A 26,817-nucleotide genomic window follows, 5' to 3' on the forward strand; every position below is an offset into this window, starting at 1 on the left:
GAAAAAAAAAATTACCGACCCAATTCAGAGAAAATCGAAGAAAACTACCTGTTTTCTCCATATCCTTAAAACGGGGTCGATAGACACAAGAAAGGGGTGAATAGAAATATTAAGTTTTAGTTGTCATAGGCATCGAATTTGGTCATTATTATGTTAATACTCTATTGGAAAATGGTATGTATATGTGTTAAACAGCTATTTGACACAAAATTATTTTTTCGTGTCTTTTAATCCCCAAGGCGTGTCTCTACACCCCTTTGTGGTATCTAATCACCCCCTATGGCGTAACTACTCACCCCAATGCGTGTCTACTGACCCCTTTATCACGTAAAATTGCTTGTTATTAGTTTTTTGTAAAAAAATGCTTCATTATAGAGAAAATTGGTGATATTGTTTATTATTTAGGTACTACAGATACTATATTACTAGGTTAGCTAACTTTTACTTAGTTAATGTCAAAACATTTACCGCTAGAACAAAGTTCAGACAGGCTTCATTTCTTACCTCGGCGAGACCTTACTTTAGAGTCAAAAAAATCTAACTTTTAGGCAGTTTGATTAAGTTCTTTTGGTATCAATGTAAAGAATAAATAGTCTACTATATACGCATTCCAACAAATCTAATTTTAGAGATGTACGTTTTTAAATATAACAACTTGAAAGAAAAAGTTCAAAATTTCTCTATTCACCCCGCGATTTCTGTTGACCCCGTTTTACGGTACCTTGAAAGTACATCTACCTGTCATTATGACAGAATTTAACATGACTTACAACCCTGATGGGTTTATAAGGCAAAAGGCTAATACGAATTTGTATGTACTTGGAATAGACGAAAGAAAGAATAAATAACTTTTTTTGGTTACATGAGGCGTGTGAAAGTTGTACATACAAACACGTATCACCCTAGGTTTGCCCCATAGTCCAAAGATCCACTTTGCTAAGCTTACTCAGCAAAATGTATTGTACCTATTAACAATTGAAACAATTAAAAATGTAACAGTTTTAGTTAAACGATAAACAACGCCTCAACGAGACAAAATGTGTCAAAGCAAAGTGAGCTTTATTTTTACCTCATTAAGGTCTTCTTCATCTTGCTGTCGACGACTAAACGTCAATGTTTAGTCGCTGGTTTCTGAAAATGGAAAAATAACATTTAGTTATTTGACTATCGTATCAAAGCAAATAAAAATGACAATATATGTATAAAAGGAAATTACCGTACGTGATGGTCTTATGGGACTTTTAGTAGGAGTAACAGAGAAAGCGTTATTATTGTTTGTCATTGTCATATTTCATGTCATTCTACTTCTAAAAATCCTGAGTACCACGTCAAAACGGTAGTTGTATTGTTGTTACCCAGTACCCACCAGTTCTTGGTGGGCAACAATAAACACGACTAAATTACGTAGGTTGTTTTTGGTATGTTGCCAGGAATATTAAAATGTGTTTTTAATTTCGTCGCGTTATGCTTATGATCTGTATCTCACGGTCACCTCTAACTGTAAGTCTGTCACACTAAACACTAAACAGGTTGGTGCTCTGTAGTGGTAATTAGTGTGATACCATCGGCCACAATGTTAACTGTATATCGGTGGACCTTATGCATTTTGTAATAAGGTCCACCGATGTACAGTTAGGAGTATTGCTGTTTGGTAGTTAGTGATAATTACCCGACTGTCAATTGTTCTGGTGCATGGACGCGAGGAAGGCGGGGTCGACGGACGCCACCTTGGCGGTGAGGAACGCGTGCATGCAGAACAGCAGGCTCTGCAGGATCTGGCATTCCAGCTCCTGGATACATACAACAAATTTTAGAAATTTAAAGTAGTATGGAACTCCACATCCACAAATGAAAACGTTGTTGAAATACTGCATTATTATTAATAACTGTAATTGAATACACTTAGAAAAATCGACCCATGCGGCCGTGACCCGGGTGGCCGAGGAGCTCACCTGCCGCGATAGCAGAGGACGCTGGCTCGAGCCCTGGTGACTGGAGGCCTTGGTCACTTTTTCTTCATATATTACACATACATTTATTTCGAGTTGCTGGAATGTATGGGATTTATACGGTCGAAGGGCTAAATGGTTCGAATAGTGACGTTTAAATACGCCGAATGCAAAATACACAAAACGTGACTTTATAGTTTAGCGCCAATGACCGTAAAAGTAGCCAAATTTCGAGAGAGATGTAGTGGTTTGCTATCGAAATGCTCTAGTTGCATCTCTTTTCTCAATATGTCAAACAAAAGTGACGCAACGACGTCATGCAATATCAAATCACGCCTATTTGTGCATGTGCCACAAAATGAAGCAGAATAGTTTCTTTAAAATAGTTTATGATTTATTATAGAGTTCCAATTACATTGCCCTACCTTTGTTTCTATGACCTTGGTCTCAGCGTCTTGAAAATGTAGTTTCAGCTTCGACTTTCCATCGTCACTCGAGCCCCTCAACTGTGAGAACCTGAACAAATACAAAAACACAAATGAGTTCGGATAGTCAACAGAAATTGTGGCCACAATGTTATGTTAGGCTGAGGTTTAGTTTTCCTATTTTTAATTTGGACCTCGTTGTATAGTAAATTGAGATGAATTTCGTTTGTTTGAGAAAGCAATGACACAAAATAAATGCTACTTTATTTCGTATATGAGAGGTTGTAATTAGATTGAAACGGAGTGTACATTGTCACACACACAAATTCACATTGGGCCTTACAAGACACTTTAACCTTTTGAACGCCAAACGGCGCATCCATTTGCCGTGCCACTGACGCCACGGGGTAAAATTTAGTTTTGTGAATAAATAATGCCAACCTAAAAGTGGGGTGTTTTTCAGTAGATTTTCATCAAAAAACGATCGACGTCAAATGCCGTCTTTGGCGTCGCTGTCACGATTTTGCGTTGACGTCAATTGCCGTCTGTGGCGTTCAAAAGGTTAAATTATGTCAAGGCTAAAATTATCTGTTAGGTTAGAGTGAGAACGATTTTTTTCTAAATGGATTTTAATAAAATCTAATTACGTCCGACGTTTGAGATATGTCGTCATATATTCGCGTTTTGATTTTTTTTATAATTCTTCACAATTAGAATTTCCCTTAGTTATTAGTAATTTTTTTAACTAAGTGTGAAAATTGTGAAAGTCTTACCTATAGGCCCACACTGGCGGCGCGCCGGGTGTGCCCTCGCTGAGCGAGAACCCCGACGACCAGTCCAACGTCAGGCCCGCTGCTCGCCCGCCGTGCACCACCGTGAACGTCTTTTTCTGCCAAATACATGCCAATTTAGGTAAAACCTTCTTTTAACCACCGAAGACGTCAACTGACGCGCGCGGCTACAGACCAATATCAACCTTAGTGCATTTCAGCAAGGTTCACGGTGACGCGGCGCGCACGATACGCGCGACGTTCAAAAGGTTAAAAGAATCGACGATTCATTGCCGGCAACGCACACATGGATAGATACGGTCAGGTTGCAAGACTCTAACATCAAAACTTTTGATATTTATTCAAACAAAAGATGCAAGATCTGTAAAATTGTAAAGGCAATTTGTATAACATTGTTACGTAAACTATAGAGTGTGTGCGGAAGGAGAAGAGTCGTAGAACGTATGGATTCCACGACTCTTCTCTTTTCGAACAGACTCTAGAGTCGCACCAAACAAAGTCTGCAGCTGATTTGATAGCCCACGCAGTGTTAGTGTTAGGGGCTATTCATAAATTACGTCATTTCAAATTAGGGGGGGGGGGGGTCTGGACATCGGATGACGGTAGCATGAAGTAGGAGGAAATGGGGTCATTTGAAGCATGATTTTTGGATGATTATAGGGGGGGGGGGTCCAAAATCGTCAAAAATCGATGACGTAATTTATGGACAGCCCCTTATGTATACGTCATAATTTCATAGAAGTTTGACGTTTAAAATGACACTTGCACTGCGCGGGCTTTCAAAATCGCTGCGCTGACTTTTTACGGTCTGACTATAAAGCAAAACGGTAGGTAAATTAATGTTGAAATCGTAGCAGTGATCAATCGAAATGTAGAAGTTTCTAGAGTTAGACCAAGAAAAGTCTGCAGCGATTTTGATAGCCCACGCAGTGCAAGTGTTATTTATACGTCATAATTTCATAGAAGTTTTTCTTGGTCTAACTCTAGTTTTGAAGTTCTAAAAGTCTATTTCAAACTTTTTTTCACCGATACCACAAATGAACTAAAGTATCCGTCAGTGTCATTACGACAGTCGCAGATAAAGCCGAGTAATTTGCATCGAAATATCTGATTTCAAAAATTGTAAGAAGATGGAAAACACGAAGCATGCGTGCATGCTGCCTAAGCCAACGGTCTATGAGGACGAACTACACCCAACGGCCAACTACTGTCAACGTATAAGGTTACCCATGCACTCCCAATCTAGATAATAGGTACCTAATAACTTAAGGCAGAAAACTACAGGGAACGTACGCGTTGGAGGGTCTGCGGTCTGCCGAAAATCTGACGGCTCATATGCTGCCCCATATAGTTCATGCACGGGGCCTACTGCGGCACACCGAGTTACACACAGTTACCCATGCACTCCTAATCTAGATAATAGGTACCTAATTTTAGGCAGAAACACACTGCGGCACACGTTACGCATGAACGCGAGACCTTTCCATCGAACATGACACAATTTTAAAGCTATGTGCATCGCGCTGTGCACGATAGTGGACTTCATAAAGCCTTTGATAATGTCTGATTATAGCAGTCTTGAGTAAAGATCTTTGCCTAGACGCATACGGATGTAGTCGCAGAACTAAGTCATCATCATCCTCGCGTTGTCCCGGCATTTTGCCACGGCTCATGGGAACCTGGGGTCCGCTTGGCAACAAATCCCAAGAATTGGCATAAGCACTAGTTTTTACGAAAGCGACTGCCATCTGACCTTCCAACCCAGAGGGTAAACTAGGCTATTGCCCAGTTTCCTCACGATGTTTATCTTCACCGAAAAGCGACTGGTAAATATCAAATGATACTTAAGTTGCAGAGCGAAGTATTACGTAAGTATTAAATTTTTCCAAATCTGTCTAATAGGAATACTAGACCTAAGCGAAATAAGAAACTCCTCGACGTCCTTTTGTATTGCTGTAAGTGAAAATTCTCAGACGACTTCGACATGAGAAGCAACAAACAAACAAGCTGTACGTGGAACTCTTATGCCTATCCTCCTGTTGCCCTGCGATTGGCACTACGGCACGATCGTGTTCCGCAAGAGCTTAGAGTTGGAGTGGCAGCGGCAGATATCGCCTCGGGTCACTGGTTCACTTAGCAACCGTATAAAATTTTATTTTAAATGCTCCTTGATGTTGTAAGTTCTCAATCCCAAAACCGCTAAATGAACCTCTAAGCTCAACGATAAAATTGTACGTAGGAGTCGTATGCGTAACCTCCTGTTACCTTGCGACTGGCACTACGGCACCGTCGTGTTCCTGAGAAGCCGCAAGGGCCTAGAGTTGGAGCGACAGCGGCAGATCGCCTCGGGACACTGGTTCATCTGGCACCCGTACAGCCCGGCTAAGTTTTACTTCGAGTGCTTCCTGTGGGTGGTCAACGCCTTCTCCGGGTTATACGCGCCGTTGCAGGTGTTTCTTACTTGTAAGTACTTAACCAATTTTATTCTCTACGTTAACTTTTTTATTATTGTATAGTCATTAAAAAACAGATACAAATCATAGTCTAATAAAACATGGTCTTCCATTCCCAGAGTGACACGGGCCTACGTCACAACAACATGGCCGCTATATATAGCGCTATCGCATATTATCATATAGCGCTGTCGCATGATGACGTAGGCCCGTGTCAGTTAGGTGACCTAGAAAAGACGGGAATGGAGTACCAGGCGGAGTATATTATTATACCATGATACAAATCAAACATATATATATAGCTATCCATGCCGTAATCGGCAACGGCGACCCTAGCTAGTTACGAGCGTGAGCTCGAATGTGGCTTGCAAAGCTTGGCTTAAAAATTCTATCGCAGGTGGGGCAGTAAAGTTGACCAGACATATTATAGGTGTAATTATAAGAGGGGTTCGGCCGGGATTTACGTATCTGACGTTTCGCATCAAGATCAGTGAGACGAGCGTCTTCAAAGTTCTTTACGCTCGTCTTGACACGAGAACGCCATTCTGGCCGCAGGGAAGCATACTCCTCCCATTTGTCAGGTGGTATACCGCAGGCAGTTAGGTGGCGCTTAAGCACGTCCTTGTAACGTAGGTGCTGCCCACCTCGGTTCCGTTTACCAGCTGATAGCTGGGAATAGAAGACGGCTTTCGGTAGTCTGCAATCACTCATACGCCAAACATGCCCACACCACCTTAGCTGACCCTTCATCAAGAGCGCCTCCATGCCAGGCATCTTACAACGACGAAGTACTTCAGTGTTGGGGACGCGATCTTGCCATCTTATACGCAGAATGGAACGTAGACAACGTAAGTGGAACGTGTCTAGCAAGCGAATGTCGCCTTTGTACAAACACCATGTTTCCGATGCATATAAAAGAATCGGAAGAACCATGGCTTTGTACACCGACAACTTTGTCTGCAGTTTTAGATCATGCGATCCCCAGACACGATGCGTTAGCCGACCGAAAGTGGACGCAGCTTTAGCAATCCTAGATGGGATCTCGGAGGCTACTCTGTTATCCTTTCAGATTTGAAAGAGGACACTTCGGTTAGGGGTTTCCCTTCTATAGTTAGATTGGAAGTGTCCGCTTCGCAATTACGGGCTGGTTGTTTTAGCACTTGAGTCTTGGATATGCTTATTATTAAGCCAAATCTAAGGCACGACCTTTGCAGAGCATCCATGTCCAAGGATTGAAGCGCCTCCCTATCGGCCATTAAGCAAACGTCGTCGGCATAGAGAATCTCGAGAACGGAGAGCTTTTTGACTTTCGTTTTAGACTTGAAACGAGTTAGGTCGAATACACTTTTGTCAGAACGAACGCTTAGTTCTACTTGTCCAGAGCATCCAAGGAGCGAGTCTTCAAGCACTGTGGAGAAATATAACGCAAAAAGAGTTGGAGCAACCTGTTGTTAACGTTTGATCCGCTGTACTTATAGATCTCTGCGGGAAGGCTTTCTGATCCTGGTGTCTTATTATTCATAGTCATAGTATTAGTATTTTTAAGTTTCCTCACTGCCGCTATATATTCGTCGTAGTCCGGAGGTAAAGCAAGGTTTTCCGATAAAGGCTGATTCTTCAAGGTCCGTATGTAGGCTAAATCAACAGTTTGAGTGACAGGGTTTAAGACGTCTTTAAAGTGCCCTGACCAACGAGCTAGCACCTCATGCTTGTCTGTGAGACGTCTTTCCTTGTAGACCTAGTAGACAAAGTGGGTACCTATACTCGTATTTAGGGCCAGTTGCACCAACCACATTTGACAGACTGATCAACGTCAGCCAGCGCGCCCCGGCGCTTTACTATGAAACTTTCCATACATCAAAATTTAGCGAACTCTTTAACGATACGAACAGTTTGGTGCAACCGACCCTTATAGTACCAACCGCATTAAAAAAATTTGGTTAAAGGCAATAAAAACAATTTCCAGTGTAGATTAAAAATAATTGACTTTGTTCTAATACTTCTAATAAATTAATGTCTTTCAGATTTGTCAGTGTAGATTTGTTGTTTTTACAAACAAATCTTGATTTTCACATTAAAGAAATAGCATCATATGTGCGATATGTTTTTATTTTAGGTCCAAACCCAGCGAACCCTTTAATCTTGGCAGCAGACTTCTTGACATTCTGTGAGATCATTATCAACTTTTGTTCGGGCTACAATGACGAGAACAACAAAGAAATTGTTCTCGAGCCCAGAAAGATTGCATGCAGGTACATCAAAGGCCCTTTCTTCATAGATTTGATCGCTGCTGTACCGTGGCAACTTTACCAGCCTTTCAGTGACTGTCGGTACCCTTCGCACACAGTTTTTCAGCCAACGAAACTGATTCTCAGATACAGATCATTGTTAAAGATACGTGAATCTATAATGGAACAGCTTGAAGTCCCCTATTTCTGCACTGTCATTATTACGGTCATCATCAGACTCGTATACTTTTTTAATTGGATGACTTATTGGCAGTATCAAGTGCCGGTGATCTGCGTACATTACTATGACCTTAATAACTTAGGGAAGGCGGAGGCAGAGTGGCTAAATCGTTTAAACGTCGATCCTAGGGTGGACCCGCTCACCAAATACATCACTAATCTATACTTTGTATGCGGAAGGTGCTTCGGCGTGGGTTATGTGCCCCCGGTGCGGAACCACGTCATGCCGGAGATGATCCAAAATTGCATTACGGACATCTTCAGCCTAATCTTCTTAACATATTGCTTCATGACCGTCCTTCGTTTAATTTTGTGTTCGCAATCAAATTTCATATTCGACGGCGCAATGAAGGATTTAGAGAAATACATGAGCATCAAACGCGTGCCGAAACCTTTGCAGAATAAAATACGATTGTACATCAATTATAAGTTTGGTGGAAGTTATATGGACGAGAATCATATCCTGAATACTATCAACGAACATATTAAGCAAGATATCAACATGCATACATGCCGGCGACTAGTTGTGACTGTGCCGCTGTTTAAAGGGTTTCCAGTTATGCTGATTAACACTATCATATTTAAACTTAAGCAAGAAGTCTTTCTTCCAGGACAGGTACTGTTCAATCATCTTTTTGTATGAATTATTTAAATATTCGTTATAACACTTTTTACGTTTTAGGAGGTGATAAAACGCGGGCACTTGATTGAGAGCATGTATTTCATTTATTATGGGACTGTGGTGTTTACAGATGAACACGGCGGAGAGGTAAACATAACAAAGGAAAATAAAAAGTAAAGAGTAATTCTAATTATACATTTTTAACGCGCATGTCATTAGCTAAAGTGTCATTCTATGGAACTTGCTAACTATGTAAACAAAAGTCACCAGTAAATTCATCATTCAAAGACAATTTCAATATGGCAGTTTGTTTACATAGTCAGCAAGTTCCATAGAATGACACTTTACACCTTTATTCCAATTTTAAAGCCTAGTATTCACACGCGAGTCTGTTCCCCAGTCATGTCACTGGTGACCATTCCACTACATTTAGACTTTGTACTGATTTTTTGATTTTGGTTTCCTGTTGCCGGAAAAGTAGTCGCGGGCACTTCCAAGTATGTATCTTTTCATAAGTCGAGTCGCGGAAAGACGTGTTAGTCCCTCAGATCTTCTAGCATGAGTTGCGTTCTCCTGCGAGTCTATACTTGAAGTCGGCCTAGATGTATGGATTCGCGCGCGAGAACGCAACTGATGCTAGCAGGTCAGGTTTATTATGTAGGGTACAGCGTCCAGGCATTACGTCTATCAGAGCAGCTCTCGCCTCGCGTAGAGTATGCTGTATTTAACAAACCCGTTTGTAGGTACAACATTTAAACGACGGAGCACATTTCGGCGAGGCTGCACTGTTGCGTCCCGACGAGCCGGCAACGACGACGGCCACTGCGCTTGAGATAAGCGAGATATACACGTTAGCAGCCCAAGTATATTACTAGCAAAGGTTTAAAGTTACTTTGCTAAAGGTCAGTGCGTATGATAACCGCGACGGAGGGCCTAGAGACGACCTCGGCCTTTTGGCGGTTAATGAGCGTTTCTTTTATTTTTTGCCATTTTGTATATTGTAACCTTTTTTGCCACTTTTGTGTTATTACAAGCTTTTATTTAGTTTCACCTGACCGTTGTCTGTGTGTAATCAAATCTTGCAAGTTAAATTTGATCCAGTTCCCGGTTTCCGATTGAGCTGAAATTTTGTATACATACGTAAGTCGGGTGACAATGCAATATTATGGTGTCATCGAGCTGATCTGATGATGGAGACAGGAGGTGGCCATAGGAACCCTGTGATAAAACAACGAAACGTAATTGTGTTAGGGGTTTTTAGAATTGTCTCGATGAGTATTAGTTGCCTGTGGAAAGAAAAGTACAGTCGGCGATAAAAGCTTGTACCAAAAATGAAATTTTTGCCAAAAACTTATTTCTAGTCAGGATCGCGAGCCCTTTTCATCCTTATAGGAGAAAAAAAGTGTCCTAAAATTTCCATACATTCTTCAAAGTTTCCTTTTTATTACCGCCATACAAAGTGTATGGGGAAATGGTAACACAATAGGAAAAAACTTTGGGACATTTTTTTAATCCATTAGGATCGAAAGAGCTCGTGATTCTGAGTAGAAATAACACAAAAGTGGCAAAAAAGGTCACAATATATAAAAATGGCAAAAAATAAAAGAAACGCTCTAATAATGTAAGAGCGTTTTCACATTGTCCGATCTGATATCGGATGTAGGATCCTACATCCCCAAAGTCAGGCCGATAAGGCGCGCCCGGGCGCCGTCTTTAGCGGTCACGCACACTACAATAAACATTACGCCTACACCACAGACAAATATTATCGGTCGGACTGCTAACGGGGGGCTCCGACATGGCAGAGTTTATCGAAAGCGCCTTTCCGATATCGGATGCCGGAAGGCACCTATGACAAAAACAGCTGCAGGAGAGTGCCATTGGCATTAAGTCAGGTTTTGTGTTGATTATCGTTTATTAGTAATCTTGCTTCATTAAATGTATAAATTACTACTTATAAATAAATACGGAGAAACACACATTTCTTACATTTTACTTCCTTCCAACATGCGATATCGGATCCGACAATGTGAAAACGCTCTTATAATCGGATGTGGGTCTTATTTAGTTTGTAAGCTTTGATTACATACAGACAGGTGAAGCTTGTCAATACGGCGTAATGCGGTTGCAAATGCCAGTGCATATGAGCCCTAATTGTTACTATTCTTTCCAGTTTATCGAATACAGACTTCGCTGCGTGCATCCAGCTTTATCCGCAAATACAACAACGCTTGACGGAGAACCACCGCCGCTCCGTGTCGCGAATCTTCCCCGGCCGAACACAACAATAACTACTTCATGAATAGGGTATTTTCCTACTAGTCAAATCAGTTACTTTTTTAGAACTGTCAAAACGATTTGCTAATATGGAATTTATATGAAACATTACATCGTGACGCAACGGTCATCTCACCTACTTTTCATATTTCCATCAGATTTATTAAATAGAAGTTGTTTTTAAAAATAACTCCTATCTGTGTTTTTCTAATAATTATCTGGTGCTTTATTCCATGCACGGTGTAAAATAATTTATTTTAAATACAGTACAATACCCTATTAGTCACATTTATTTCCATAGCTATTGAATTTTCTTACATAGTACATTGTAGGAGAGGACGGAAAACCACTAAAAGATGGACGAGTGAGTTTGAGGGTCGACACGTTAGTGGAGGCCCTCAAATAATACGAGTCCATCTTTAGCGTTTCCGGCCGAGGCATTACATAGTGCTTTTCACGACTACTGCGAGGAAATAAGAAAAGATTTGCATAACTATAAGTAGGTACTAGCCCGCGATTTCTCTGGTAGCAAATTACTAGCCACTGCCTGTGCTGTCTCTTGAATTTCGGTAGGCGTCAGCGTAAGAATATAATTTTCTTCACTAGAAGAACTCGTCATTTTTATAGCGAGTGTAGATACGTGTTTTTTTGTATTTTTTAGTCAAACTCAATTTACACTATCCAATTCAGTAAATATTTTCTGATCCCGCCTTTTTTACTTTTTTTATCACTTTTAAGTGGCGTTTTTCTGTTGTTTGCTTCAAACAGACTCTAAACTTAGAAGCGTTTTTGCTAAATAAACCACAAACAGCTACAAAAGTAAAAAACGCCTTAAGCGTGAACTGATAGAACTGACTGAATGAATTATGAATGGTTTTGACATTTCTTTTTTTTTTAAACAAGAAATTGATCCTATAAATAACCTAATTTTATTTTTGAATGAAAAAGTTGCGCCAAAAAAGACCTTTTATTGATTTTTATGTTTTAAATTAAATGATACTCATTGCTGTAGCGAACCGTCACAAATGACAGATGATGATAACAATGAAACATTCTAGTAGTGGTGGTTCAGGTGCTACAGCTATTGCCTACTTTCCAGCTTGGTTTTAGACCATCTATTGCCACATTTCCGAACAGTGGCGTGAAAAATATATAGCTGACTCGTGCCAGGGGGCGAAACTGTTCCTTTCGGGCATTTTAGGCTTCGTTCGGATCAGCATTGCTCCGAGCAATTATTAGGGTCGTCCCTGAATCGCTGTCAAACTTCGGTTTTGTAGAAAGTTTATTTTCTGTACGGTAATACTAAAATTACTTATGTTTACTCCCATGCGAGATGCTTTACACAGATGTCGGCATTTTATTCAGCTCCGATTTTATTTTTCGAATCAAACTCTGTCCATTTTTGGGACGAAAATTATTGCAATATACTCGCCTCTTTAGATTTGCCCAAAAATCTTCTATAGGGCGAAGTTGCGGAACATTAGGTGGATTTGATGTCTTCGGTACGTATGGGATGTTTAACTCCGCCATTTTGCTAAGGGTTTTTTTGGAATAATGGCTTGAGGCTAAGTCTGGCCAAAACACTACATTTTCTCTTCAGGCAAACACCGCTCTATGTAGCGGTCGGCGTTCACAGCTAAACCTGACTCAAAGAATACAGGCTTAGACATTCCGCGTCGACTGATGGCAAGCCATAGCAAAACTTTTTTAGGAAATTTTGTATGCTCAACATATTTCACGTTCGCATCGTTTGGACCATTGGTGTTCTCAAAATAGTAATTGCCTTGCCACTCGTTTCCATCTAATGTGAAATATGACTCGTCATCCATAACGCAAGTGACATTGTTTTTAGCGTAAAATATTTCTTTGACTAATTTACGCAGCCGTACTTTCTGAGTGATTTCTTGGTTTTCAGAGACAGTGGGCTTAACTTTTCTACATCGCTTATCGATGCCCATGTCTTTAAGATATTTTTTAACAGTTTTGCCGTCAGTTTTAAATTTTCTTCCGAGCTCTGTATAAGATTTTGCGACACCGCCGGCCGTAATTTTCTTAAATCGAGCTCTCTCAGAAACCTTGCTCAAGCTGGAATAGTTTCCAGAACCAGGCTTTCTAGCAGTGGTTTTCTTCAAGGCAAAGGACGCCAGAATATTGTAAATAGTGCTTCGACTCTCACCCATTTGCACAAAATGTTCCACCACCTTTGATTTCGGCCATAGGGGATGGCTACTATAGAAATTACATACTGTTTGACGACGGCGTTCTTGTTGATTTACCATAATTACAAAATTAAACACCCAATCTTTATGAGACTTACCAAACTGATTGACAGATATATTGACTTTACATTGACAACACATATTTTTTATTTAGATTTTTGTGTTTTTATATTTTATATATACAAACTTTGTCCAAATTTCACTCCGCATACGTTATGTTAGTGTATAAAGTAAAAATCATCTGTTAAGACCTTTATTGACAGCAATCGACTCCTAAAGGACTAAGCGTCAAAATTGCCCCAAAACAAACAGAGTTGAGAGTTAGGTCATTAGATAGGTATTTCTCTGTACTTTATTTCGTTCTATGGGCACCAAGCGGAATTCCATTGCAGAACTGAGTAATTGGTATTTTAGTCAAAATGTCGTCACCATTATTACCTAGGCAATAGAGTCCACCGCCGGGCTAGCGCGGCAAATCATTCGGTGTGCTCGTCCGGCGGTGCGCGAACATCTACCCTGCAGCAATTAATTTACTTACTCAGTCTCTATTGCCTAAGTAATAAGGGTGACGACATTTTGGCAAAACTACCAATATCTCAGTTCTGCAATGGAATTCCGCTTGGTGCCCATAGAACAAAATGAAGTACATAGAAATACCTATCTAATGACCTTACTCTCATTTCTGTTGGCGTTGGGTCCAGGCTCCATACAAATTTGCCCATGGTCCTTTGTTATGTTACCAGCGGGTATATTAAAATAGGTACCATAAAATAAGCATTAATATTTTAATACTATACTATAATACTCTGAACTGGACTGGTGGTGGTAGTACTAATACCACCACCACCAGTTCAGAATATTATTCTCCTAAGAGTATATTGATATACTCCTCGCTTCGCTCGAAATAGATCGCGAAATCGCCTCAAGTGAAATGGGTTGTTTTATGCTCTTGTTGTGTCTACTTTTTATGTTTTAAAATCTACTATTTTCAAACTGTTACTGTACCTGATGTCGCCGGGGCCGTGCTTACACGAGCAAGCAGTACCACCAGTGTGCCGCCAGTGCAGCCTGGTGACAGAATTGACAAGTTCCCGGTCCAGGCCGCCTCGACTCAGATCAGTTCCCGCGCGCTGTAGTTGCGCGGTCCGCGGCACGCGAGCAGTGCCGCCAGTCTGCCGTCCCGCTCTACCGTACCTGCAGCCTGGTGACGGAGTTGACGATGTTGCTGGTCCAGGCGGCCTCGACGCGCAGCAGCTCGCGCCGGGTCTCGGCGCTGAAGTAGCGCGGGCCCGCCGCGCCGCCGCCGGGCCCGGCGCCGCTGCTCTGCACGAGGAAGCAGTGCCGCCAGTCTGCCGTCCCGCTCTACCGTACCTGCAGCCTGGTGACGGAGTTGACGATGTTGCTGGTCCAGGCGGCCTCGACGCGCAGCAGCTCGCGCCGGGTCTCGGCGCTGAAGTAGCGCGGGCCCGCCGCGCCGCCGCCGGGCCCGGCGCCGCTGCTCTGCACGAGGAAGCAGTGCCGCCAGTCTGCCGTCCCGCTCTACCGTACCTGCAGCCTGGTGACGGAGTTGACGATGTTGCTGGTCCAGGCGGCCTCGACGCGCAGCAGCTCGCGCCGGGTCTCGGCGCTGAAGTAGCGCGGGCCCGCCGCGCCGCCGCCGGGCCCGGCGCCGCTGCTCTGCACGAGGAAGCAGTGCTGCCGCCAGTCCACTGTCTCGCTCTCTTTCACGGTGCGAAACATGGTCTGGTACACTTTTAGGGTCTCTGGACATTTTGTTAGTTCGGCGATATTCATCTGGGGACAAAAAAATTAGGTGTAAGTCCTCCTAACATCCTGTTCATCAGCCTGTTTCGATGGGATATATCCAACTCCGTATACATAGAATTGATTCTCGTCCAAGTATTTCCAGCGCTCCCTGGCTTCCTTACCGGGGGAACATCGAACAACATGACGTCGGTGCCCTTGAGGAGCAGGAACTTGGGCCGGTAGGTCTGCCACGGCTGCGCGCCGCACAGCACGCCCTCGTGCACCCACCCCATGTACTCGATGCGCTCGCCTACGGCTAACTGCCGGTTGAACAGCTTCATCTACGACAGAACAAATAATTCGATACACACTTCTTTAAATGTACGGTCATAGAGAAATATATGTAGTAAGACAAGAGTGCTCACTCCATACATCAGTTTTGGTACCAAAAAGACTATTATTTTCATAGTCTACATAGTGCGATTTTCCGGTCGGAGCTACATCTATTTATTGTCACTTGTTAGTACTATTACTGCTACTTAAAATACTGATAATTCCGCTACTCGATGCTAGATGTCGACTATGAAAATAATAGTCTTTTTGATGTACCAAAACTGATGTATGGAGTGATGTATTTTTTTCTCAATGATACGGTCATGAAACGTGATGATGCTCGGACCCATAGATCGGAATAGGTAATTAGAAGTTTTACAGTACATCTGGTGCTACGTTACGACACCGGTGCTATAATAAGCACATTACGTGACAACGTCGAAAAATTAAAGGGCCATCCATATGTATGTACTGTAAAACCTATTTTTTCGTAAATAATAGGGGATATTACTGCAATGTTCTGCCGCCAGAGTGCAGCACTACCGACTCAGTAAATTCATAGACTAACTTATACATACTGTGCCTTAAACTGTTTTTTGACAAGTTTTCACAGACAATAAAATATGACATTGATGCATCAAGGCGGTTTGTTAACAAGGGCCTACCGGTAAACGCGAAAATCGAAATTTAGTTATCTGCCTCTTTATCGCTCGAATATGCAAGAGTGATAGAGAGATTAGATAACGAAATTTAGATTTTCTTGTTTCGCGGTAGGCCATGTGATTGACGTGACGTGTGATGTGTCAATGTGGTTTGTTTACTGTATGTGCCACAAAGGTGCCACCTACGCAGAGCTTTGCCTAATAATAAATAAAATAAAATAAATAAAATAAAAAGCCTTTTATTTCTTGCAAAGTAGTTACAAAGTCAACTTAGTTTAAAGAGGAATAAACATTATAATTATGATAGTAAAATAGTAATAAATAATAATTCGTAATGTCATTATTTTTCACAAAAAATTAAATTAAAATACCAATAAGCATATTCCTAATTTCCTACGTAGCAAGAACCCCTTCTCGGGTAAAGGCCTCCTCCAGAGAGTGCCAGTTAGATCTGTCTTGTGCTGTTAGAGTCCACTTTTGTCCAGCGATTTTTGCAATGTCGTCCGACCATCGCATGTAAGGTCTTCCAACTCTACGTTTGCCTATTGGTCCATTGGCTTTGCCTAATATTCCCTATTATTACGCATTAACGCGATCGCACTCAGCGACATTGTCCATGTGCTAAAACGGGGAAAAAAAATCGAATCGAAGATATTTAAAATTTGAAACGGCAAGTTATAACGCCTATTATACTGATGTATTTGACCCCCATGATATAATGTACACTTTATGATTATTAGGATAAAGTTGAAAGTCCATTAAACAAGGTATAATACCTGTAGATTGGTGAGGCCGACGATGTTGTCGGATATGCTCTTGAGCCACTGCGACAGCGCCGCGGGGTCCTCCGCGTGTATGACGCCCGTCGTGATCTGTGGCCGAGCGCCGCGAACCTGACAATGTAAAGGACATATAATTCCTTGAGTCCCACTGACTGGACACCGGGTCAGCAAAACATTTAAAACTCCAATGTCGTTTTTTGGCTGGACAATTCAGGGGCCGATTGCATAACAACTTGTAACTTAATAATATTAGCGAAAGTCTCTTACAAGTTGTTATGCAATCGGCCCCAGGTCTTTCAGACTCGAGAAGTTAGTTCACGTTACTCTCAAATGGCACACGAGGTATTTAACATTTACTCAGTCTTGTTGTGAGGGCTAGACTGCTGTTAATGGTACATTATTAAAGTTTTTGTTTTTCTTCTTCAACCTAGCGTTTTCCCGGCCTAGCGCCAGGGTCCGCTTTCCTGTCCAAACTTCTAAGTACACATTAAAGTTGTTATTAAAAAAATTTAAAAAGTTTATTCGTTCTTACTTCAAAAGCGCCTGGCCTTAGCTTGTCCGTTCCGAAGACATATCTTGTGACATATCCCATCATTAAAGGTACTGAAAACAAAAACAATCATGATTGGGTTTTGTTGGTACCGATTTCCAATAGTCAAGTTTTAAACGTATGTATTAGGAGATTTTCACACTGGTGCCGAAACACATACCCGAAACTACGTCTTTCCACTCCTTAGCTCCCTGCATGTGGTCGGCCCCTAGTCGGTCGGACGCCACCGACGACGGCCGCGAGCGGAGCGAACCTGCCGCGCTGCCGGGCCGGGAGCTCTCCTCCTCTCCCCACGCCGTCTGAAATGTTTATACGACAGTAAATCAGTAAATCGCAAAATTTATATTTTTTTTCCTATATGGCCACAAGTGCCGGTCCGAATTTCATTATTTTTCTTAAACTTAACTTGATGCTCCAATCTGCGAAACTTATATTACCGAAGAAATGTGTAATTCGAAGTTGAAAGCTTAGATTCTGTATCTTATCCGAGTGAATCCGAGTGCAAGCGAGCGAGTGTAGAGTTAGCTGCAGAGTAAAGTGACCCCCCCCCCTCATAGAAGTTTGTATGCAAAGGTGCGAATAGTATTACTGATTGTACCTGCCATCCGCCATTAGTCTGTTCAGCCTTCTCGTTGCAATTGGCATCGACAGGTTTGCCGTGCAGGGACGGGTGCTCGTCGCCCGTACTGCTGTCTGTGTCCGACGCGCCGTCCGCTGGAAATTACGGATATAATAAAGAACAAATAATAATGCGGGAAGTAATAATCAGGAGAAATTTAAGAGTCTGAAAACGCCATCAGTCATTGTCCGAGGTTGAACACCAGCGGCATAAGCAGTGTTAACCCATAGCAACATGCACGTAATCGGCATTCAGATTTATCGCCGCAAATTGCTCATGCAGCAAGGGTAGGAACCCTAGTAGGGTAGAGGCATAAGTAGTGAGTGTTTACCCATAGCAACATGCATGCACGTAGCCGGAATTCAGATTTACCAAAGGTAAAAGCTCACTGCCGATGCCGAGTCATTATGTTTCGGGTAAGTATGTCGATGCAATATTTCTGGCAGCATGCCGTCAGCGGCATGAACTTATGACATTCACTGCCAGCGACCCGCTGAGCGTATTCTCTGATCGTAGGCGATAAGTGTTAACTTAAGGACGTATAACATCAAGACAATGTGTAGTGAAACTACTGAACCTTGAAAGGTCGACCGATCGGTAATGATCGTCGAGGCATGAATGACGCCTGCGTCCTGTAGTATAATAACATCTAGACTGTCCAGCCAAGTTCATAGATAGCGATATCTTCGTGACTGTGACTTGACTAAGCTGTAACGTACTTGCCACCACTATAATCACGGAGAAAGTGTTCAGAGGTAGCGTGGTACCTTGTTTCTGTAGAAAAGGCGTGGCTGCTCGGTAGTGCTTGACCGTCAAGACGACAATATCACCCGCGTTCCTTAGAATGGTGACGGCATCGTCGTGTGAGCAGGCTGTGATGTACTCGCCGTTTACTGAATAACAAAGAAATGATTCTTTAGTATTTTTTTGCTGTAAAAAACAATTAAATACACGCACGGGCTATTGCTTAGACAAATAGAAATTGTAATAAGTACAAGATATTTTTGCGAAGAAGACCGAATAATTTCCTAAATTATTTCATTTACATTTACAGCTGAGTGCAAACTTCAGCAGCACACAGCATTAGCTTGTTATTTTATAGCTTTGCTCTGGTATACCACCTTAGGTATTTACTTTACTACCTAACTAAAATTGTTTCTTTTTTAATCATAATCATACCCATAGGTACTTATAAATAGGACACAAATTAATTTGTTTAACACATTCAATACCACTAAGTGCTACGGGTTACGCTCGTAGCGCGTAGCCACGGTTTCGTCGTATGTAGCGCGTAGTCGCTACGAACAGTGTACCCGACAGTCGGGTTCTTGGTGTTGAATGTGTTAAGTTTATACTTATAACTGCAAAATTTAAAGCAATAATATGGAAGCCGATTTTTGGCAACAACGCCAAGTCACACTCGTCGATCAATGAGAATGGCGGAGTTCGGGGGTGAATAAAAAAAGCAATTGAATCGAGAACAGCCTGTTTTAAAGATGTATAAAATTTCCTATTTCGTACAGGAACAATTGCGAAACTATTGTGCGCTCATTTGGCCAAGATACTAGTTGAGCAATTAGAAGTCTGTCTGGGCTTGATTGCCCCCAATTACGCCAGACGTCCTGTCTAATTCAATCCTACTAGGAAGCAATTTGCATTTGAAAAGTCTGGGAGCTTCTCAGTTTAAACTTGTTAAAAAAGTTGGAATTGGAAAATAGTAGGTAGGTATTAAAGCGGCTGAAATTGGAAAAGCTTAAAATATGCATAACTTGTAACAAGCAAAAGTGCGGAGCAGACTCGTTTTAATGGAAATATTATGTAGTCGCTTCTAGTAGCTCTTTAGAATAGAATTCAATGCAGTATCGCGGTTTCCCGATATAGTTATTGACAAACAACTTTTTTTAATCTCACGTGTTCAAATTGGTACATTAATTGCAGGGGTAATTTACAAGACATGTAGTAGCTAAAATCGCAGAGTCTGTAACAGCCAAGTTAAGAAGTGCGGCGAGTAGTTTGTAAAAACTTGACCGCATTTTGTATTAAATTTTAGTTCGTCATATGAGTCTGACATCTGAATCGTTCGACAAAAATAAAGTGTAAACCGGGCTAATCCCAGTAAGGCCTAGTTTACCCTCTGGGTTGGAAGGTCAGATGGCAGTCGCTTTCGTAAAAACTAGTGCCCACGCCAATTCCTAGGATTAGATGCCAAGCGGACCCCAGGCTCCCATGAGCCATGGCAAAATGCCGGGACAACGCGAGGAAGATGATGATTAATGACGCGCAGGTGTGAGAGCGCGCTAAACTAGAGTATGTAAGCTTAGATTTACACGCTTAGTTAGACGCTACGAGCGTTAAGCCTTTATTCAAAATACAGAATGTTTGTTAGACACAATATCCTCACCTTTAATAACTGCATCACCAACAAATAACTGCCCTGTTTGGTCCGCCGCCTGGTCCTTGTATATCTTGGATATGAGGATGGGCAGCTTGTGTTCCGCTCCACCCTTTATACTGAGTCCAAGGCCGCCAACCTTCTGCCGGGTTATTTGAACCATGCGCTCCTGGAAATAAGAGTGTTAATTTAATAACATTTAAGCAATTATTCATTCAAGTATTCAATCAGATACAGAATACAAATAGGAACTCACCCTAGCATGAGGCACGTTCTTAGCCCGCACGGGCACCCCAACAGGTATTTCTCGCTGAACCGTCACTGCGTTCATATTGAGCATTTAACCAGGTACAGAATACAAATAGGAACTCACCATAGCATGAGGCACATTCTTGTCCTGTATGGGAACCACAACAGATACTTCTCGCTGAACCATCACTGCGTTCATATTGAGCATTTAACCAGGTACAGAATACAAATAGGAACTCACCCTAGCATGAGGCACGTTCTTAGCCCGCACGGGCACCTCAACAGGTATTTCTCGCTGAACCGTCACTGCGTTCATATTGAGCATTTAACCAGGTACAGAATACAAATAGGAACTCACCCTAGCATGAGGCACATTCTTGTCCTGCATGGGAACCACAACAGATACTTCTCGCTGAACCGTCACTGCGTTCATATTGAGCATTTAACCAGGTACAGAATACAAATAGGAACTCACCCTAGCATGAGGCACATTCTTGTCCTGCATGGGAAACACAACAGATACTTCTCGCTGAACCGTCACTGCGTTCATATTGAGCATTTAACCAGGTACAGAATACAAATAGGAACTCACCCTAGCATGAGGCACGTTCTTAGCCCGCACGGGCACCCCAACAGGTATTTCTCGCTGAACCGTCACGGCGTTCATATTGAGCATTTAACCAGGTACAGAATACAAATAGGAACTCACCCTAGCATGCGGCACATTCTTGTCCCGCATGGGAACCACAACAGATACTTCTCGCTGAACCGTCACTGCGTTCATATTGAGCATTTAACTAGGTACAGAATACAAATAGGAAATCACCCTAGCATGAGGCACATTCTTGTCCCGCATGGGAAACACAACAGGTACTTCTCGCTGAACCGTCACTGCGTTCATATTGAGCATTTAACCAGGTACAGAATACAAATAGGAACTCACCCTAGCATGAGGCACATTCTTGTCCTGCATCACCTGCATGGGAACCACAACAGATACTTCTCGCTGAACCGTCACTGCGTTCATATTGAGCATTTAATCAGGTACAGAATACAAATAGGAACTCACCCTAGCATGAGGCACATTCTTGTCCTGCGTGGGAATGATGGGAACCACAACAGATACTTCTCGCTGAACCGTCACTGCGTTCATATTGAGCATTTAACCAGGTACAGAATACAAATAGGAACTCACCCTAGCATGAGGCACGTTCTTGTCCCGCACGGGAACAACAACAGGTACTTCTCGTTGCACCGTCACTGCGTCCATACTGAGCACGAGACGCGCAGGCCGCGGCCGCGACTTCCCGTCCGACACTTGCACCATGCCCACGCGGATCTAAAAGTATGGACACTTTTAGTTTTTAAAATATGATTTATTTTAAAAAATTTAATCATTTTTTAGGGTTTCATAACCATAGGAAAAAACAGGGTCCTTACCATTTGTGATTGTGTGTGTTACTACAATTTGCTTCGAGACTAGTGGACTGATTGAGTTGAAATATGGTACCCATACATAGGTTACTAATAATTAAAGTAAATTAAAAAAAAATTGTTGGTGACCATTGGGTCAATGTTAAACGTAAATGCATTTTTTACATTTAGCTGCCCAGAAGCCTAGAAAAGAACTTCATTTCATTGTATTTTGAATCCATTGTCTGATAGTAGGAGATCCCACATATGGTCGACCTTCACCAATCTGTCTGACGGATGAAACTATGAAACTATGAAAATATGAAAGAAAATATGTTCCAGAACATAAATAAATAGGGTTGCCTAAAGAAATATGGTCAAGGCTATTTTTAATAAATTTTTGAAAATAATTTTTTTTCGGCAAATTTCACCGATTTGTGTGACGGACGAAATAATTTTCAATGAAAAGTATACAACTTGTACAATATAAATCAACTAGGTTGCCTATCTTTTTCCGGTCACTATTATGTGGTTGCCGTGATGCCGTGTTTAAAGAGGTGATTTTATATCGATAATTGCACTCATCTGTTTGACGCTTGAATTATACATCAAAATGATGGTAATTTTATTGCAAATACAATGGTATAGGGTTGCCTGCGAAAATCCGGTCACAAATAAGGGTTGCCAGGATTTTAATTAAAATAAGAAGGGAAGACTTTTAGCAATAACTCATAAACGGCTTAACTGATCAAGTTTGTTTTCATTTTAATTGATTTAGTTTTTTAAGCATTATTTTCATGATTTTTTTCATATTTTTTGGACAGATGGTTCAAAAGTTAGAAGGAAAAACCTTTTTTTTTCTTTCTAAACGATTATTTCCGAAATGATTCACTTTATCAAGAAATGTTGTTTAAAGACCCCTATTTATTTTGAAAGGCCTATCCAACGACACCCCACACACACTATGAGGTTGAAACGATAAAAAAATTGTCACACACATTTTGTTTCTTTCAAAGCGATTATTTCCGAAAATATTCACTTTATCAAAAAATGTTCTTCTAAAACCCCTATTCATTTTGAAAAACCTTTCCAAAAACATCCCCCACCATAGGGTTGACACGAAAAAAAAAACCACGTACATTTTGTTTCTTTCGAAGCGATTATTTCCTAAAATATTCACTTTATAAAAAAAAGTTGATTTATATTGTACAAGTTGTATACTTTCCATTGAAACTTATTTCGTTCGTCAGACAAATCGGTGAAATTTGCCGAAAAAAAATTTCTTTTCAAAAATTTATTAAAATTAGCCTTGACCATATTTCTTTAGGCAACCCTATTTATTTATGTTCTGGAACATATTTTCTTTCATATTTTCATAGTTTCATCTGTCAGACAGATTGGTGAAGGTCGACCATACATGTGGGATCTTAGACCATGACAAATTTAAATTGTATAGTCTTGGTACTTTTGGCTTAGACCAGCTAATGTATAAGAATGTGTTACTGTTATACAACAATAGCTAACATATTTCTTTGATAAGAGAAATAGTTTACCAGACCAGACAATGCCATTAACCATTAGCATTATCTTGTCACACTACCTATTTTAACTGACTTTCAAAAAAGGAGCAAGTTCTTAATTCAATTTTCTAATTTACATTTTAGTGTATTAAAATAACACTTCATGAAATTGATAACAGAAAAATATGTAGGAGAAATAAACAAATTCTAATTGGGTATTTCTTAGATATTGGCTTTGTAAAGTTTGGCCTGCAACTATTCACTTCAAAACTGGCAACATAATTGAGTTTGATTTGTTTGTATTCACATTTTAAGATTTACTCAAGGGTGGTAAAATACTCAAATAATTCTTCTATACTTTATGCTAAAGTCTAGAGCCCGTTCCCATTTGTCGGATGTCGGGCCCAGATTTTAATTGGATGTCTCAGTGGCATAGAAAATCGATGTTGGGCAAGTGTGACCATCTTCATATAAAATGTCCTGCGACTGGGACATCCGATTAAAATCTGGGCCCAACATCCGGCAAGTGGGAACAAGCTCTAAGATTTTGGATATAAATCTGCACTCATAGATGATGTTAATCTGAAGCCTGCCACAAAAAACTAAAATCCAAATTTCTTAACTTGCCTCTTTTTTATACCGCATTGATTAATTAATTGGTTTTGGCTATACACAAATTATTACAAACATAAAATTTAAAATAAGAGTTTTAAAATACTTTGTTGTAACTGCTGAGGGGCTATTCATAAATTACGTCATTTCAAATTAGGGGGGGGGGGGTCTGGACATCGGATGACGGTAGCATAAAGTAGGAGGAAATGGGGTCATTTGAAGCATGATTTTTGGATGATTATAGGGGGGGGGGGGGGTCAAAAATCGTCAAAAATCGATGACGTAATTTATGGACAGCCCCTTATTACATTTGAATTAGGTTTTGACGGTAGCATAAAGTAGGAGGAAATGGGGTCATTTGAAGCATGATTTTTGGATGATTATAGGGGGGGGGGGGTCAAAAATCGTCAAAAATCGATGTCGTAATTTATGGACAGCCCCTTATTACATTTGAATTAGGTTTTATTTCATTTTTGGTTTTAATTTATACTCATGATTTTTAAGTACCTATGTGTTTTTAATTATTATTTATTTCACCCCATTTATAATATTAAGTTAAAAGTTATTATTAAGACTTACCTTGTCATCTTTATTTTCTTCAATTGGCGTCATCATGTTAAAACAAGAACACCATAACAAAATAACAATAATTTAGAAAAATTTTAACACTGTTTAGAAAATTCAGATTTCGTGCCCATGTTCACAGCTTTCTCTCATTTATAACTAGGTATTACGTTGATATTATTGTCAGAAAGTCATCTTCAATGATCCTCAGGCCTTTTTCTAATGATTTCATTAATTATTTACGAGTAACACATTTATAACACGAAAAACAGGTCACTGGCTTACGATAAATCAATATAAGTGACTGGCACCAAAACAACACATAAATCACGGTTTTTCAAATATTTGCCACTTAGACATCATCGTTAATCTACTCTAGGTGTTTGCTAACGATATTGTTGATCTGATAGACATTGTTTACTAAGTAAAAACAATCATTATGACCTATTATTAAATAGAAATCCCTACTCTACAATACGAATGCGATGGAGCGAGCAAGACTAGTATCACTAGCATGAGCATAGTGATGTATGTACGTAACGCACTTGAAGCGTTTTTTAAAATTACTTAACCACAAGCATGTAATGTCAACTAAAGTCCTATCCAGACGGGAACAATCCCGCCAATCCGATTAAATTGTCCGATCAAATCAGGTGATGCGGACGCAACAGCCAATTTGGCCACTTTCAACAATCTAAATTTATGGTGATATTTGAGCGCTCTAAATAAAAAAATGCCCCCAAACGAGAATACTATTTTATCGGTAATATCGGTCATAATGAGCGGTTGAATTTGGCGAGCCAAATTGGCTTTTACGGACGCACGGCCTGATTTGATCGGACAATTTAATCAGATTGGCGAAAACTTGTCCCTGTCTGGACAGGCCTTAACGGTCTAACAATTTTGCTTCAATTTTCCAAAGTCAGACTTGGCCATGGATGGACATTCAACATCCAAAATTCAAAAATGTATTCCGTAAATAGGCCTCAAGGGCTCTTACATAGGTCAATATAACTATGAACGACAGACGGGCATACCGTACCGCGACCTTGGTCCAGTCCGCATATCTCTTTCTCGCTCTCACTCATCTCTATTAGCATCGTTACTCGCCAACAAATGTCGCTAGTCTTGCGTTACAGCATCGCTAATGTTCGTAATGGTTAAGCTTACGCCGCTGACCGATAGATGTGTCTGATTGCACTCTAGGCTCAAAAACCGAGGACATTCAAAATATTTGCAAAACAATGCGCGGATGCACTGCCACAAAAACGGGATAAAAAGCTGAAAGGCGAGTTATCTGGCAGCACTGTGATAAACCATGGTCTAATAAAACATGGTCTTCCATTCCCAGAGTGACACGGGCCTACGTCACAATAACATTGCCACTTTATTTCAACATAACATGTTACATGGGTACATTATACCTATGGTTAATAAGTTAAAATATTTCTTTATAATTTTATAATTTTCATTTATATGTATTTTAGCTTAAATTTTACAATAACACGTCAATTTTAATTACTCGTTAGCAATATCTTCCGATTCACGAAAGAAATTTCAGACTTTCGGGTAATTCTGTTTATACTACTGGCAACACAGGATAGCGCTGTGCATAGACCAAGGGCCCAACGTTTTCTGTTCTCTTTCACGTCGCAGCAACTAGTATCATTTCTCTCCCCTCGCTCTTTTAAAAATGCCGTTTGTCAAAAAAGGACAACCATACTGTTGACAAGGTGGACTTCAAATCAAGTGTTGCCTTTCTTGATGCGCCCAGGCTGTGTATGTGTGCGTAAAAGTGTATATGTGTGCTCTTTTAGGGATGTGAAAAGTCGATTTTAATCATGTTATATATCGATAAACGCTACACAACGGAACGAAATAGCGTTTAATTGAAGCTTCAATATCTTCGTTAAACATAAACATAATTGAAATGCTAATGGATACTGAATATATTATAATATAATAATATAATTCAATTATTGCGGAACACCTATTTTTTTAGGACGTATTCATGTATTTTAATTAAATATCTGAACTTTCCCTTGGTTCCCTGCTGGGGCGTGACTATAAAATTGTGATCTGATAACCACAATAAAGAATAAAAGCGTTTTTGGTAATTTTAGGTATCGTTAAGCCTTTGAAGTAAAATTAAAATTGCAAGAAATGTCGAT

General features: G+C 40.7%; 2 protein-coding genes across 2 annotated transcripts; one reads left to right on the forward strand and one right to left on the reverse strand.

Annotated features, from left to right (window-relative positions):
* Positions 1–509: 509 nt before the first annotated feature.
* Positions 510–25,141, reverse strand: LOC134789733 (gamma-1-syntrophin). Its single transcript, XM_063760366.1, has 14 exons — positions 24,662–25,141; positions 21,733–21,876; positions 20,298–20,457; positions 18,664–18,789; positions 17,876–17,991; positions 17,438–17,576; positions 17,260–17,330; positions 16,722–16,838; positions 15,133–15,291; positions 14,753–14,998; positions 3,148–3,263; positions 2,375–2,465; positions 1,670–1,790; positions 510–1,131 (listed from the first exon to the last, which is right to left on the reverse strand). The coding sequence occupies exons 1-13, from the start codon at positions 24,695–24,697 to the stop codon at positions 1,677–1,679; spliced, it is 1,635 nt and encodes a 544-aa protein (XP_063616436.1). The 5' UTR covers positions 24,698–25,141; the 3' UTR covers positions 510–1,131; positions 1,670–1,676.
* Positions 4,296–9,625, forward strand: LOC134789582 (potassium/sodium hyperpolarization-activated cyclic nucleotide-gated channel 1-like). Its single transcript, XM_063760152.1, has 5 exons — positions 4,296–4,387; positions 5,405–5,632; positions 7,643–8,702; positions 8,769–8,855; positions 9,452–9,625. The coding sequence occupies exons 1-5, from the start codon at positions 4,296–4,298 to the stop codon at positions 9,581–9,583; spliced, it is 1,599 nt and encodes a 532-aa protein (XP_063616222.1). The 3' UTR covers positions 9,584–9,625.
* Positions 25,142–26,817: the final 1,676 nt, after the last annotated feature.

Source organism: Cydia splendana, chromosome 4 (assembly GCF_910591565.1).
Source record: "Cydia splendana chromosome 4, ilCydSple1.2, whole genome shotgun sequence".
Classification (NCBI taxonomy): Eukaryota; Metazoa; Arthropoda; class Insecta; order Lepidoptera; family Tortricidae; genus Cydia; species Cydia splendana.

Bases quoted from the DNA above. Each gene is read 5' to 3' on its own strand.
- LOC134789582 (XM_063760152.1), top strand. From the start codon at position 4,296: ATGGAAAACACGAAGCATGCGTGCATGCTGCCTAAGCCAACGGTCTAT. The intron at 4,388-5,404 runs GTTACCCATGCA...AATTGTACGTAG, and splicing joins AACTACTGTCAACGTATAAG to GAGTCGTATGCGTAACCTCC. The intron at 8,856-9,451 runs GTAAACATAACA...ACCCGTTTGTAG, and splicing joins CAGATGAACACGGCGGAGAG to GTACAACATTTAAACGACGG.
- LOC134789733 (XM_063760366.1), bottom strand. From the start codon at position 24,697: ATGATGACGCCAATTGAAGAAAATAAAGATGACAAG. The intron at 17,331-17,437 runs GTATGTGTTTCG...TTTTGTTTTCAG, and splicing joins GTGGAAAGACGTAGTTTCGG to TACCTTTAATGATGGGATAT. The intron at 3,264-14,752 runs GTACGGTAGAGC...TGTATTTGGCAG, and splicing joins ACTCCGTCACCAGGCTGCAG to AAAAAGACGTTCACGGTGGT.